Source organism: Stegodyphus dumicola, chromosome 3, assembly GCF_044657685.1.
Source record: "Stegodyphus dumicola isolate Sdum_Otavi_A_Nest chromosome 3, ASM4465768v1".
NCBI lineage: Eukaryota > Metazoa > Arthropoda > Arachnida > Araneae > Eresidae > Stegodyphus > Stegodyphus dumicola.
Window position 1 is genome coordinate 115,278,294 of NC_140770.1, and position 16,883 is coordinate 115,295,176.

The 16,883-nt window shown below is 32.9% G+C and overlaps 1 protein-coding gene across 3 annotated transcripts in view; it reads right to left on the reverse strand.

Moving 5' to 3' along the window:
- LOC118198769 (Na(+)/citrate cotransporter-like) overlaps positions 1-15,986 on the reverse strand; it is a 77,147-nt gene extending 61,161 nt beyond the window's left edge. For 2 of the 3 annotated variants that reach the window (XM_035370530.2, XM_035370529.2), the window contains exon 1: positions 12,020-12,175. In XM_035370530.2, coding sequence (XP_035226421.1) covers positions 12,020-12,109 — 90 coding nt within the window. In that variant the 5' untranslated portion in view covers positions 12,110-12,175. Of the gene's footprint in view, positions 1-12,019; positions 12,176-15,868 lie in introns of those variants that run through there. The other variant, XM_035370532.2, reaches the window with a different exon arrangement.
- Between the last annotated feature and the right edge of the window lie 897 nt (positions 15,987-16,883).

A 16,883-nucleotide genomic window follows, 5' to 3' on the forward strand; every position in this document is an offset into this window, starting at 1 on the left:
TTTTCTAATTTTTGAAAACAAATTTTAAATTTCCTGTGTCTAGGGCGTATGTGTGGACAGATTCCTTAATCGCTCTTCATTGGATTAAAGGGAAAGCTTCAAAATGGAAACCTTTTGTATCGAACTGTGTATCTGAAATCCAGTCTAAAACTGATCCTGCTGATTGGAATCACTGCAGTGGGCAGGATAATCCTGCAGATTTCATATCTCGAGGAGCTACCTTGGAATAGTTTTTGTCCAGTTCAATTTGGATGCAAGGTCCAGAATTGCTTAGGTGGAAAAAAAGGGATTGGCCAAAAGGCTCTAATTATGAAATTTGTCTAGAGATTTCTCCTGAAGTATATTGCGAAAAAAGAAGTAAACTGGAAGAAGTATCGTCTTTTGTGTGCGAAGTTCAATCGAATTTGACATACTTAATGGATTTGAATAGATATAGTAGTTTAAGAAAATTATATCGTGTTACTAGTTGGATACTACAATTTATATACAACCTTAAAATTGAAACTAAACAATGTGATGAACTAAGCACTGAAGAAACTAACGAGGCTGAAATTATCTGGACAAAAACTGTTCAAAGTGAAGCTTTTGCGGAAGAGCTGATCTCTTCGAGACAAGGTAAAACAATTTCTAAGACTTCCTCTATTCTAGAACTGAATCCCTTTCTTAATAAGGACGGGATAATGCATGTTGGTGGAAAACTTCAGAAGTCAATACTTTCTTACCTTCAAAGACATCCAATTATTGTGCCCACAAAACATGACTTTGTGAATTTATTAGTGTCGGATGCACGCAGCAAAGTGTTTCACGGTGGAATTTCTGAAACTTTGATAGAAATACGCGAAAGATACTGGATAATTAAAGGAAGACAAACTCTTAAAAATATCTAAAATGTATTCTGCGCAAACGATTTAATTCTTCTTCTGGTGTACAAGTTAACGCTCCTGTACCAGTAAATAGAAGAAAAGAGTTACCTCCTTTTTCTGTAAAAAGTAGGTATAGATTTTGGTGGACCACCTTATACCAAAGACAATGATGAGAAAAACTACACCGTGTTGTTTACTTGTGGAGTAACGCGAGCGCTTCATTTAGAGTTTGTTGGCAGCATGACCACCGAAACATTTCTTCTTGCTTTTCGACGATTCATTTCTCGTCGAGGTCTGTGTTCTAAGGTTTTGATGGACAATGCCAAAACTTTCAAACGATCAGAACTTGAACTTAAAAACTTGTGGACTGTCATTAGTCATCCAACAGTAAAAGACTTTTACGCCTCCCACAAAATCCAGTGATGCTACATAGCTGAGAAAGCTGCTTGGTGGGGTAGCTTCTATAAAAGATTAATTAAATCTGTAAAACTTGCTTTAAGAAAAACTCTGAGAAAAACTACATTATCTCGAGATGAGATAAAGAATTGAAATTGAAGGTGTGCTTAACTCTCGTCCTTTAACTTATGTTTATTCTGCATTACAGGAACCTATGCCTCTAACTCCAACTCATATGCTATTGGGGCGAAGAGTGAATAGTTTGCCTCCTGCCAGGCTTCATTTCAATTCTAATTTAGTTAATAGGAAAATGCTAATTAAAAGATTTAATTATCGAGAAAGATTGGTAAGTATGTTTTGGAATAAATGGAAAAATGAATACTTATTAATGCTGAGATCTGTTCATTGTGTTAGACCTTCAGATAAAATTACTGAATTTAAAGTTAATGGTATTGTATTAATTCATGATGAAAAGCTACCTAGAGATTTTTTAGAAACTAGAAAGAGTTGTAACAGTATTTCCTGGCAGAGATGGAAAAGTAAGGTCTTGTGAAATTAAATCAGGTACATCAGTTATTAAAATACCCAAGCAGCTTTTATATAATCTTGAAATCAGAGAATAAATTTAATTGTTTATTATATGTTTATTAACATACATGTGATGAAAGTTTTAATGTGCAATTTAACATCTGTATTATATTTTATTGCAAGTAACTTTACACATTGTTTAAAGATGAATGATTTGTTTATATAGTAAATAGGTGTAGTTTCTTTAATATGTGAATTGATTGAACTTTACATTGCAAGAGTTTCCTTTGTTAAATTTGTATAATTGAATATGTTTGAATGAACCCCTGGTCATTCGGGGGGCAGTCTGTAGAAACTGTATTTGAACTAGATGGCGTTGTGTGCGCCTGAATTCCTTTGAGTAGTTCAGAACTTTGATGACTGTGAGTGATGTAACAAAAAATTACATTAAGTGCAGATTGCTAACTAAGTTTATATGTTCTTTTTCATTGTAAATATATTTATCGTGTCGTCAATAAAAATTGGATAAAATAACAAAAGGCGGGAATCCTTGCGGCGTCTGACAGGTAAACGAAATTTCTTTATTATTTGATTTGAATATTGAGTTTTAGAATTTTTTAGCGAACGCGACAAAGAATGTATAGGCGTATTTACACTCCTGTTGGATGAATGGAAAAGAGCAGTTGTCTTTTACTAATAAGTAAAATAATCAAATCATTACAGCCATAATACAAAACAATGGCCACTGGATGCAGCAACGACGCAGGCTGTGTCTTCTTTCAAGTCTTTCACTGCATAAAAAGCTCCCACAAAAACCCCTCTCTTTTGTTTTGTTAAGCGCCTTAACGGAAATACCTTGGAATGGGGTAATTTAGGACGCTCCTTGTGTCCGGAAACCGCATTAGGGGATTTTCCGCAATAACTTTCTTCAAAGTTCTAACTGACAATTAGTGTCTGAACAAAACAGGAAGTTCTTCTCATTAAGCAAATGTATATCAGAGGTGTGCATATTGTCACAGCCCTTCTCCTTCTCGAGGGAGTTCAGAACTCCAATTCCTCGTACCCTTTTCCACAGCAGGTTCTCAAGGAGTAAACACTAATTAATAAATATTAACACTAATATTTTTCCTCACAACGCTGGGTTAAGTATCAAGGATAACACAACAAGAACTTATATTGAGGCCAGTAAATAAACACATAAATAACATAATAAAAAGAACTAATCTTAATCATTCACATACAATAAAGAACGTACAGTTTTCTGAAATATGTAATATACAATATACATTCCTAAGTCTAATATTAATTATATATCTAGCCCGGCTGAAAAGGGAAACCTTGCAGATATTTTAATTTTCAGTTTGTGATAATCTCTCAAAGGTAACCCCACACCTGGTCCAGAACTACTACACTTGACCTCAAAATGAATATGCACATTTAATTTGGCATCAACATTATTAAAAACTACTTCATTACAAGTTGGATTTACATCATTCATGAAGTAGCTATATTTACTCCCTTTTGACCCCTCAGTATAAGGCACTAACTAGATAAATGATGAATTGGGGATTCTTCTACTTTCCCTGGTAAATTTACACTACTCAGTGTCTTGGGCAATTCTCTTATAGAATTTTTAGGCATTTGCAAACCTACCGAGTCTGGTTGGTACGAAACATCATTTGGCATATCTACAGTTTCTTGCTCGTGCCGAACCGAAATAAACTTTTCCCAAAGAGTTACTTTGATCGTCTAACGCAGGTCTAAAGAAGGTTTTACAACGTCACTTTTCTTTTGTAGATTTTATTTGTAGATCAGCTAACTGAGTCTTGTCTAGTGTAAGTTCGTTCACCTCTGATTCAGGCAGGGAGAAATTGGCCTTCTCCATCCCTTTTGTTGGGGACAAAATGTTGCTTCCGATAAAGCGGGGAGAATTTTCGCCTGAGGGTTTGCGTTCAGACTCTTGCTGATAACTTCCCCAGATTTCGTTCATTAACTGACGGAGTTTCGGAGCTCGAGTACCCACCGTGTTTACCTGAAAAGACAGTCTATCAAGTTGATCTGCTTCTAATTTTGCTGCGGCTCGATTTCTTAGGACATATCGCCCCTTGTTTAACTCATTACGAATGACCGCTGCCTTTGTTATTATTCGTCCAAACACCCCTTCTATTTTTACCTATGCTAAAGGTAAACAAATTGAAGCGGCATCAAACGGTTGTTTTACGCAGATAGTTTCACCCGCCAACATTGAAGGAGTGATGTATTTGTTGCATATTATGTCAATGCATGATCCGGTATCTCTCAAAGCTGGGAGATCAAAACCGTTCACTTTAGCCATCGTTAGGTACACGGATAACCAATCTTCTTCAATCTCCTGGACTCTATTTACAACAACTGGTGATTTTAAATCCCTTTTAACTTCCGGGAATTTAGGCCTTAAGTGTTCGGTTAATCCACATGTATAACACTTAAGTGGTCTTCTTATATCAAATTGACGCTCATTCTGATTTCGGAGATTTTCTTTTTTTCAGAGGCATATTTAACTTCCCCTCCAGACAGGTGATACTTTTTCTCTTGAATTTGAATGATTTTTATTGCCCCTCTGTGACTCCGAACTATGAACAGAAGAGACCTTCTGGTGTTCACGTATATTTTCATACTCTTTTAGCATCTCTCCTATTTTTATCTGGAGTCGTTATCTTCGACCATTCGTCAATAAAATGCTGCCGCACTTCGACATTTACACGATGCTTCATTTGGTCTGTTATCATGAGAACTTTTAAAAGTTCACAATCTGTAACTTCCAAACCTTCAATCCATTCTTCAAAATAATTCCTTAATTCAAAATCAAAATCTCTCGAAGTGGTTTGTGTGTTTTTCTGGGATTCTGTAAATTTGATGCGAAATTTTTCTTGACTAAACTTGAACCTTTTAAGCAATATCCCCTTTACGTAAGCGTAGTCATAAGCCTGCAGCTCTGGTTCTCGCATAATCAGCTGAACTATGTCAGTTGGCAAAATTGTCAATAAAACAGAAACCCATTTTGATTGGTGAAAATTCACACGTTTTACTTGGCTTTCAAACATGACTAGATACAAACTAATGTCGTTCTCTTCAGGATCAAATTTTGGAATCATTTTTTTAGATCGTAACGGCTTGTCTTAAGTCCATTTTCTTCATTCCCGCCATTTACAGATTCATTTCCGTTAGCGACTAGTAGTCTTAACTTCAATAATTCAAACTCCATTTCTTCTCTCTTAATTCTATCTTATCTCTCTTCTTCTTCTCTCCTAATTCTTTCTTGCCTCTCTTCTTCTTCTCTCCTACTTCTATCCTGCCTCTCTGAAGGGATATTTTCTAGCAGGCCTTTCACTAATACCTCCTCATAGGATTCATTTCCCATAATCAGCTGTCTTAGATCCAATATCCTAAGTTTAGGGCTAACTTTTTTCTCTAACTCTTCAGCCAAGGTTTTGAGGTCCTCTTTCCTAACTTTTGCTAAGAATGCCATGATATAAGCCAAAATTATGATAGCAACCTAACAATTTTACCTTCCTCACACTACCTATATATAAGATTGCATTAAACAAATATCATTTTCACAAAGAGAGAGTTAAATTGAACCCTTAATTTTTTTCACTAAGCCATTCTTTAGATCTAAACACAAATGCAAAACAATTTACACCATAATATGCACATTATGATTTGTTACTTGAAAGCTTCAGATTACAAATACTGTTAAAGTTTTACAAACTTAAAATTTAGTTGCGTTAACTCAAAGGCTTATGATAATACTGTATACATTCATCAAAATTTTAAATATGTTAAAATATGCATTCAAAAGTACAATAAATTAAACAACACATATCCACATACTCATAATTAAACATTGATTTCTCACACGCAGTTAAAATAAGATACTGGGGATTTCTAGCTTCCCCTTTTACCAGTTCAACAGAGAACCAAAAAGAAATGTTCAGTTCTTAAAATAAAATTCTACACCTTAGTGAAAATATTAACATTTAAAACATTCAATTTTCTAAGCTCAATAACAGCACAACGTTTAACCTTTCAGATATCTATGAACACAGATTCAAACCTAAAATTTATGCTTCTTAATATAAAAATAAACCAAAGTTTATTTTTATAAAAACTAGTTAAACCTTTCTTTAAGTTTTACAGAAAACATTATCGACTGAATAGTTAATTTTCCAGAAATACTTAAATTAAACTACGTCACTGCCTCAATATAAAAATTTTGCCAAAGTACTTACCCGCCTGGATTTGTAGAAACATATCAGAGACCTGGCATTGTTGACACTTATATCATACTTGTAGATACTTATACCACAGCTATATCAATTTTAGCACTACACTATAATTTCACAATAATCTGATGATCCTCGGACTAGACTGTCCCACTCACTTCTCTGCACTAAATTTTCTCGGACACAAGACGATCGCACAAATTATAAAAATTTCTGACGATATTTGGACACAGCCGACATTCAGTAGATCGAAAATCTTTATCCAACGAAATGGCGTCCGTAACTTTTTCCGTGGATTTGCTAATCCATCTGCTTCGAAGAGATGTAATCACTTTAACCGGACTGTCGTCCGTAACCTTTTTGTGGATTTTCTAATCACATCTGCTTAAAGAATAACAGCATTCGCTTTTTCGAACTGATGTTCATAACTTTTCGTGGATTTCTAATCACACCTGCTTAACGAATAACTGTAATCATTCTTCGAGCTGAAATTCAGAACCTGATGGTCTGTAATATCTGCAAAACACTGATGATGCTCAGAAAATGACTGTTCCACAAACTTTAGATGAATTTTCAGAGCCTGACGGTCTGTAATCTCTGCATGGATTTTCTTATCCAACCGCTGCCACCAATTTAATAAGGCTGTAACGTCTGAACACCAGTGTTGAATGAAAGGAAAAGAGCAGTTGTCTTTAAAATGTTTATTTAAAAACTTAATAAGAATTTCTTGAATACTGATAAGTAAAATAATAAAATCATTACAGCCATAATACAAAACAATGGCCGCTGGATGCGGCAACGACGCGGGTTGCGTCTTCTTTCAAGTCTTTCACTACATAAAAAACTCACACAAAAACCCCTCTCTTTCGTTTTGTTAACGTCTTTTCGGAAATGCCTTAGGATGGGGTCAATTACTACATCCTTTGTGTCCGGAAACCGCACCAGGGAATTTTCGCAACACCTTTTCTCAAAGTTCTAACTGACAATTTGTCTCTGAACAAAACAGGAAGTTCTTCTCATTTAGCAAATGTGCATGTTGTCACAGTGGGTATATATATATATATATATATATATAGGATTGGTGCAGCCGATTGCAACAAAAAACGAGGTACTCAACTACATGTTATAGCACTCCCATATACAAAATTTCAACGTTCTACGGCTACTCGTTCTTGAGTTATGCGAGGTACATACATTCAATTTTTTTCTTGACGTCTTAAGTACAAAAAATCTTTTCGGAATTCATTTTAAATCCATTTCACATTCCGTTTGGGGAAAACAATACTTTATTCTGTCCGTATGTACAGATGTCATACAAAAACATAGTTCAAATAGTTTCGAGAGAAGTTAGAATGGATATGTTCGCTACTACTTATTCCTTTACTTCGTACAAGGAAGTAAGAAGCCATTCTTTTGGTTATAATTTGAGTCTTTTTTCCATAATCTTATAAATTATTTACATTTTCTTCTTTAAAGTATATTATTTGGATGGCATTCTCTTACATTCATTTCAAGATATTTTTTATTTACTGTTTCTATTTCGTTTGCAGCTTAAGTGCTGTAGATACGGTTTTCCTACGCAAGATATTCACTTGTTCACACATTGTGTGCAACATTTGTATACATGTTGTAACACATGTTTCACTTTGGTACAACACATTTTACAATATTACAACACATGACTCGTGTTGTTACATTTCTCTACACGCTGTGAACAACATGTTGTACACAACATGTTCAAGCAACATCCCGCATGACTTACTATGTTCAGCTCATCGTGATTAACTAATCGGATATAAATGTTGCTAATTTAATGGACACTGCATTACAAGTATAGCATAACCAGCTAGTGATAAAATCATCTACTGCACTTAAATATTCAAATTAGTAGGATTTCCGCTTGCTGGACATAAGGATTATTCATATGAGTTGGAGGGATAAATAGCAATTTATATTACTCAACGATGAAGCATAACTTTCTCGCAGACATCTATGTCTTGTTTCAACTTCCGAAAGCGACAAGCTGAAATATTTATTCTCATGTACTGCATACCGGATCTTAGCTTGTATTCATAGAGTAAAGAGCAATTAATTATCATCTTTATGCATTTTGTGCTTAAGTAGGGCCAGTGACAGAAGTTCCGCAACTTATCACCTTACCCCACCATTCAAAATTTGACATTTCTTGAAAACTTCCATGCTGACTATGAGCCTGTATGAATGTATTCTTACAACAAATACCTTTCAAAATTGGAAACTTTTGTTCTTTCAATATCCATAAATTCTCAGAAATCATTATTTGAACATATTTTAACACCACCAGAATTTTCAGAACTGAAAATAGGAAAATTCCATTGTACCATTGATGGGATTCAAAACACGGGTCTTCCTACTGCTGGTTGGAAGTGCTAACCACTTAACTCACGAGAGCACGCACGAAGGAATACGGTAATTCATTATATGTTCAAAACATTAAACCTTAAACAATTTACAACATGCTAAACGAAAACGTCTTATATGCCACTTTCTATACACGAAATTTGAAGTTTTGAAACTTTCATTTTTGCGCCTTTCCTTTTGAAGAAAACTTTTCTTTTTTGTTGAGAGAGGTGATGTTTTCCTCTCCGATTCAGAGTGCCATTCAGTTCCTCTCCGATTCAGTTGCTCCCAGAGGCTGTCAGAAATAGGAATGATAAATTTCCTATTTCAGGTGCATTAATAGTTTTTTTTTTTTTTTGTTTCATTTCATTTTTTTGTTTCAGATTTATGTATTTATTGCAATTACTTGAAATTATGCCTTTTTTTTTTTTTTTTTTTTTTTTCACAACAAGCGTTGTTTCACTTTTGAAATTGTTGTCACCAAATATTATCGCTCTGTATTAAATTTAAAGATATTAAATAATAAAGAATGAATGAATGTATGTATTTTTCTAGCATTGTAAAAAGCAACGGTACATAGAGGCATCAGATTTTGAATAACGTAACCCGCCACCTAAATATGGGCACCTGGAAGCTCAAATTTTGAATTTCGAATTTGTTTTTTTTTTTTTTTGTCTGTTTCATATATTGTAAAACTTTAACGAAATTTTGATTAAAAAGCTCAACGATTTCAAAGCGAGCAATGGCAACACTCTAAGAAATAAAAAACATTTTTATCTCCAGCGTGCGAGACTGTCTATCGGAAATAATAAAGATATATTGTTCTTAAATATTTTTAGTCCACATTAGCCAAATGCTCTCGAAGTATGTATGTGTGTGTAAATGAAATAAAACCCCTTTGGGCGTAATATGAAATCTGGAAGCTTTCAGATTTTTTTTTAATAACAGAAATGAAAAACTAGTACGTTTTCTACTCATTGGCTAATGTGCTATGCTAAAGATGATCGTAATTGCATGAGAGTAATAAAAACTATTCTTTAATGAACACTCCAGAAAGAAAATATATTTTACAGTCAAGTAACTGTAGTAACTTGAAGATGTGCCCATCTTCAAGAAGAGAATCTCTGAAAACGTTTTACCCCACCCTAAAATGATAAACAATAATATGTTATGGTTATGGTAGAAATACTAAATCTTTGGTTCATACACTAGAAATAATAAGCAACTGCTATATTAAGAATAAGGAATCATTATCTGGAGTTTATATACTCTTGAGTTCATTCAAGTGGCCTGCCTTTCTGATCGCATTATTTTCAACTGCAAAAATATTTTCATGAAGGTTGCCATTAAGTAGGAGTTTATAGTTGAAATCTATAGATCTTTCTCTACCAATTAAATTATGTGACAATATTTTAAGATAATTACAGCAAATTCGTGACAAGGCAAAAAAAGTTTTCAGAGCAATTTATTCAGAATCGGCCACAAAACTGAATATAGAATCAGCCTTTATTTATTTCTGAAGCAAATAAATGCTGAAGAATTTAAAATGTCTCTTCCGGGACTGGCAAGCAAGCAAACATATCGTTTTAATAATATAATTGAATTTACCGAACTCTATTTTCGAATATCTATTTTTAATCAACACTTGGATGGTGTAAACTTGCACTTAAAATGTTTTATTAAACATAAAAAAATTATGTGTAGAAATTATTTTATTAAATTCTTTGAATATTTTAATTTTCCAAAACAATAAATTCCATTTCCAATCTGAAAATCAAGGAAAACTCGAACTACCTTTAAATATAGAGTTTTCTGATTTGTAGTATTTTAATATTGGAAATTCAAACGTTGAGTAACTTTGGCATAGATAATTACATCAAGCGCTCTGTATTAAATTTAATACATCTGCAACAGAATCATTAGAAGCCTGGATAAAGAGATGTTTCCTAATATAACCATAGGTTTGAAAATACTGATAACAACGAAAGTTATCACTTAAAATGCGGAAAGATCATTTGCTACGCTAAAATGTCTATGAAGTTATTTACGAAAGAGTGTATACGAAACGCGTTTAAATATATTCGCAGTATGCATGTAAAGATATACATATAAAAATGTTTTAAGAATTCGTAAAAAACTGAACATTAATGTATGATTTTGCATTAATTAAAAATTTGTTTTTAGGCAAATATCTTTGGGCTGGTTAAATAATGCAAATATTTTTGTTGATCGATACATTATAACATTTTATCGTTATGATAAAAAAAGTTGCATAAGGATAGTTTTGAAATTATGATGGTTACTGCATTCCTACAAATTAAAAAAAAAGTAAAGGTAGAAAAAGAAAAAGGTACACCACTGACTACCCTAAAATCATCTGATACGTAGCATATCATTATCTAAATTTCGACACGAAAATTTTTACATGCTTAAATCCTAAAATCACTTGCAGGTTTATTAAAAATTATAAGGGGCTTAAAAATTATAGTTATAACCTGGAAAGGTTAATTTTAATAATTCTAAATTCCTGGTAATTATAGTTTGCAATAGATGACTGTAAACTACATATAACCGTAGCTTTATGTTTTCATATGTGCAAAAATTTTTTCTATTACTTGCGATAATTCAATTACTAATGAAATTTGAGATAATTAATTCAATTTGAGACCAACAAATTCAATTTTAGGTAATTAATGTTTGGCTACATATAAATGAAAAGCAAAACAATTCTGAAATCGGCATGAATATGAAATTATATTATCTCCTTTTAGACTTAGAAGTTAAATAGATTAATTAAGACATGCTAAATTTTCAAAAATCTCTAGAGCCGCCATGAATGGTGGCCAAGTGCTACAAAATTGCATTCAAATTTTTCTGGTTGAGGTAACTTATAAGCGAAAAAATATTCCGAAGAATTAATTAAATGTCCTTAATTGAAAATGCATGTAATAAATTATAAACTCACAGGACCAAACAATACAAATTAAATTAAACTCTCCTGTGAAATTGAAAATTAGGTAATTTTACTTAATTTCAATTTCAAGTGAAGCTATCGTGTATAAAATACGGCATTCGAATTTCTTTCGAGATCATTGTTTTCGAAGTCTTTAAGGAAAGTAACAAATGAAGGTAATTAACTAAAACCTTTAAAAAGATAACATTTCAAAATTACTGATAAAGCGTGTATTAAATTAACATGTGATTTTGTTATTTTATTGCATGTTAAAGCTAAACAGAGTTTTAAAGGTGAGAATATTACCATTAATGATTATTATAAAAATTTATCCTTTAATACTAGGTAAATATGCAAATGTCAAATTTAAAGTTACACAAAAGTTTTTTTTAGATTGACATAGCTTTTAAAGAAAACTTTATCAACTTTTAAAGCAACCAATTTGTACCATTACCCTAGAAATACATAAGTTAAAATCCTAAATTTGAAACTGTTTTATCTAATTTTATCTAAATGTACTTGTTTAGTGTTCAAGAATTACAATTTCTGTGATGCATTTTAATTTTCATAAAATAAATTCTTCAGCTGTAGAAGAAATTTACTTTTAGCTAAAACCTAGGAAAAATATCACTTACCTTGAAAGGTGATGCTGCGAGCGGTAATAATACGACAGAAACTGTGATACACACAATTAACTTAATTTTATGAGCAGACCATGGTTTCATTTTCTTAAGCGATCGAAGGCTTGTGCTCCGCCTGTAGCTTGTATCAAATGACGTCAATAAGTTTGACTAATAAATCTGTCAGCTTAGATGTATTTATTGACAGATAGCGACCTTAATGTTGGATAAAATGATCAGTGATAATAAGCGCATAGCTGCAAGACTGGAAAACATACTTACTCCTAATATCAGTTTCATTCATCTAAAAAAAACTGAGTGTTTTGTAACTCTAAGGGTATCTGCGATCTGAAATTTATACAATAGTACGATTTGAAAAGACTAGAAGATTTTATGTTGCTGAATAAAATTTGCTGAATTTGTCAAATCATACTGATAAATTTTGATTTGAAATTTTGATTACGATTTGAAAAGACTAGAAGATTTTATGTTGCTGAATAAAATTTGCTGAATTTGTCAAATCATACTGATAAAATGTAAAGTGTTAGCTGTGAAACAATCTAAGATTTTGTTTTCGTAATCGTAGCAAGAGTTTTTTTGCTGTCATCTGTAGTGGTTTGCAGAGTAACAAGAATGCGTATTTTTACTTAACAGAAAATAAAATACGTAGGCTGACACAAATGTTTTAAGAGTGATTCTTTTAATTGGAAGAGAAACGCCTCAATGTAAAATTTTAAATTAGGCAAGAAAAGCATTGGTATTATTTTGAATAAACATTGGAATTCAGAGTGCATTTGTTTAGAGTAAATAAACCTAGCTCCTTCTTCAAGAGCAAAATATTTTGCAAAAATGGAAGGAGCAGCTGTCATATTATATAGAAACAATACACGAGGGCTAACTAGAAACGAACGAAGCAGACTTTTATTCAAAATCTACGCTGAATTAAAATTACATATTGCTTAATTTTAAAACTGATAACTCTTAATTCAGAATCTGATGATGATACAGGAGCTGCGCTTAGTTTCAAAGCAGGCTAACTCGTATTGAATTACGATTTTTACCGCGTTTCATGAACTATACAGAAACATGAAAGAGATTGTTTTGCGATATCCTTTTTAGCGTTACTGCCTGGCATTTTTCTCATCCTTACTTGAGGAAAGATCTCATTTTGTTCAGTTGTATTTTTAATATTGGGAATGGTCAGGAATCCTTTAGGAGGTACAGGTACAAGCGCGCGGGACACCAGAATTTCATCTTTGGTTGTATAGGTACGTTCAAGCGTACTAACTGTGCAGCTCCACCCCAGTTTTGGTGGAGGCAGTCCGAAAATCTTTTTTAGCCTGAAGTCTCGTTAGGTGAAGGTTGTGCTACACGATGTTTGTGAGCAACGCAGATTATTTTCCACCTCTTAATGAGGGCGACAGTGCAGATGACCGTGCAGTGAACCTCAATAATCTTCTTGGAGTGACTTTGACTCGAGAAAACGTTTTAAACTTGAAGGATGAATTTGAAGAACTTCAAGCCGAAGAAGAAATCTACAAATTCACTCTAAACAAGCTAAAAGATCTGCTAAACCGAGAATCAGCGATACTGACATCGAAGGGATTATTAAAAAAAGCAGTAAAAGTTTTTAATTATTTAGAATTTGCTAATTTTAACCTTAGATCCGGTCCCGAACTAATTCTTAAACTATCCCTATCTTTAACACTAACCCTAACATTAAACGAAAAATTTCAGACTCAGAAGATACCAACCACAGCTCAAAAACTACTAGTAACAACCAGACGGTTGTTACTAGTAGTTAATTGCTAACTCAAAAACTTCCTATTACACGTAAATTTTCAAATCTGCAAATGCATTTGAACCCCTCAGTGTTGAAACTAACTTTTATGTGGAAGACTTGCTTCATAATCAAGTTAATGTTCAGTAATCAATAATACGGCTTCAATTAGCTAGTATTCCTCGTATAATGGTTAAACCACCTTACAATAACATATACACTGACTACTAGGAACATATCTCAACCTTAGCAGGCACAAAACTATTAGGCCGTCTAGATGGAGCACTGATAAAATGTCTTCCACGTACTGATGCTGACCGCCACAAACTGTACTTTCTATTGAGAAATAAATTGAACAGTATGTAATAAATTCTAGAAAGGTTCAAGGTAGAAATCTGCTATTATTTTCATTCATTGCAAGTCCTTGCCTTAATCAGCCAGACAAACATTGCGAATAATCATAGTTTGGAACATTTCCACCTCTTCTTCGCCACTTTCAAGCTAAATTTCGAGTAACCGTGATGATGGCGATCCCAGTTCTGTTTGGTATCATCCCAAGATAAAACTTCAAGGAACGCATACCCTTCTGCCTTTATAATGAAACGACCCAGACAATTTAAAGATTTTAATACTCTTTATAAAAAGAAATTAACAATTCCAAACTTCCATGCTTTGTGAGGAGTTATTTGGTGTGGAATAAGTTTCCTTAACTTGAATACCGATCAAGTGGCAAAATAATTCTTACTTCTCTTTTAAATTTTAAGGCTACTTTTATGAAGCTACGGTGGTCCAGTGTTTTTTATGAGAACTAATCCTCTCTTCAAAGGCACCGACGTAAAGAGGTGAAAGTTAGTACTTGGATGTCAAGTGTTAAATCGCATCCTCTTTAACTTTTCATTTCCTTGCATTATGATACCTGTGCAGTTCTGTTACCTAAGTGCAATACCATACGACTTTTCCTTTATAATGATATAGTGCAGATATGAATTTTAAGTGCTTTTTCGTAAATATTAAATGTGTGTATTAATCTGACCGTTTTTTAGAATGATTTGATATTTAAATATCTCCAACGCTGATTGCAGAAATTCTATATCACCTTCCGCAGTCTCATCGGTTAGGAATTATCCCTTTTGACCTTGAACACTGTTGAAATTATCTTTTTAAAGTACTTTAGCTTCTATGCATTTTATCAATACCAGTTGCATATTCTGGTATAATTCTAACGATTTGATCATACGTTTGTCAAAAGGTTCTGAAATGCAAAGTAAAATCTTCTAATATTGAAATTTTTTAAACTTATAACTACCTGATACAATTTGATAAAAAAAATCTCATTTTAATTCTTTTCTTGAGCGATTCTTTTATTTAATTGGGATGATAAAGTATACTTATTTGGAGCATTTTTCATATTTTAGTTAGGTTATTAATAGGTAATGGCAAAAGCCCTCCCTCCCGAGGAGAAACATCATTTGAAATTATATTCAGATAGGATGTCGCCTGGGTACTCATTCCATTTGGAGCACAGAAAATTTTATCAAGTCTTCCATTTCCTTGCTAATACCCATTTTTGCTCTGGTAACTGAAATGACATAAAATGCATAATTTACACGACATGAAAATACCTTATATATTCCCCGTTTTAAAGAGCGACTGGGGATTAGGGGACTCAGTCGCCAAATCCTGGTGGTGAAGAATCACCATCCATCATCTTTTAGTTCTGGCGTCACTGTAGAGCCATTAGATTATTTTGAAGCGAGAGACATGAAAAATGTGCAATGCTCTCGTCGGGACTCGAACCTGGATCTCTTGAATGCGCACCGAGTGTGCTAACCGTTACACCACATGTAACCTTCATGCAGAAAGGAGGTAGAAAATACCGTATAAACGTCTATCCGGCTATGGACAACATTTAATTTGGAGCTCTATTTATAAGTCAATTCTAATGAAATCTTAAATAATGCAATTTAAAATTTTTAGTTAATAATAAAAAATTCGAAAACTAATACAATACTAACTATAAAATGAAATTGTTTCAGGAATAAATAAAAATACATAAAAAAGATCTACATAAAAAAGATACTTACTAATCAGTCTTTAAAAAATTTTAAATTTCCGTTTCTGGATTTTTATTTTAGAAAATTGATCAATGTATCTTCAATAAATTTAAACTAGTTTTAAAACGGAGAAAGATATCTTTCCACTTGCAATACTAACTGCACAGCCAAGTAACTTTCTAACAATATTTCGGTAACAGGGAATAAAAATGCAGTGTTGTTATTTTTATGAACTTATATAGGGTTACAACTGATCTGATAATGCTGTTTTAGTCTAATAACTCTAACAGACGTGAAGCGAATTATCTTATTATCGCTATGTCTGAGAACAAGGATAAAGATTTGCGAAGGTTAAAAATAACCTTTTTATTTAAACAGAATATTTAGAATACAAATTCACTCTCTTGTGCTAGAATATAATCACAAATCGTGGTGATGCAGCTAAACAGAATAATCCAAATTAAATAGGTCTTGAATAGTAGTCAAGGATTACAAAATTAAATACTACTAGAAAATAGCTCACTAACTCTACTGAAGCTTCAGAATTAAAGCATCGGCAGAGACAGAACGCAAAGCTGAAATGATTACAACTATCAGAGCTAACAGGAAGCTAACAATGTAACTCGCAAACGATACAAGAAACACGCTATGTCTTAAAATTCAATAATCTCATTTTAAATTCTGATTACTCGGTTGCATTCTGGTGAGGAATACGGAAAGGAGAAGTTGTAGTAAAGATCTTACTTATAATTTCTTTACTATCTTAAAATAAAGATTCCCTTCAAACTGATGCTGATCGTTCAGGCTTCGCAAATTTGGTTTTTGTGCCATTAATTAAATTCTCTTACCTCCCGTTTTACATCAGCTGTCTTCGAAAAGAACGAGCAGTGGAATGTGAACATATATGTATAAAAAGCGCATTCCGAGTTATCATGAATACCTATCTCACATACACTATATACTAGGTATTATTTAAAAATAATAAAAATATTTTATAATGTTAAAGATTTATTAAAATATTTTTATTACTAAAGTTTATTATCAA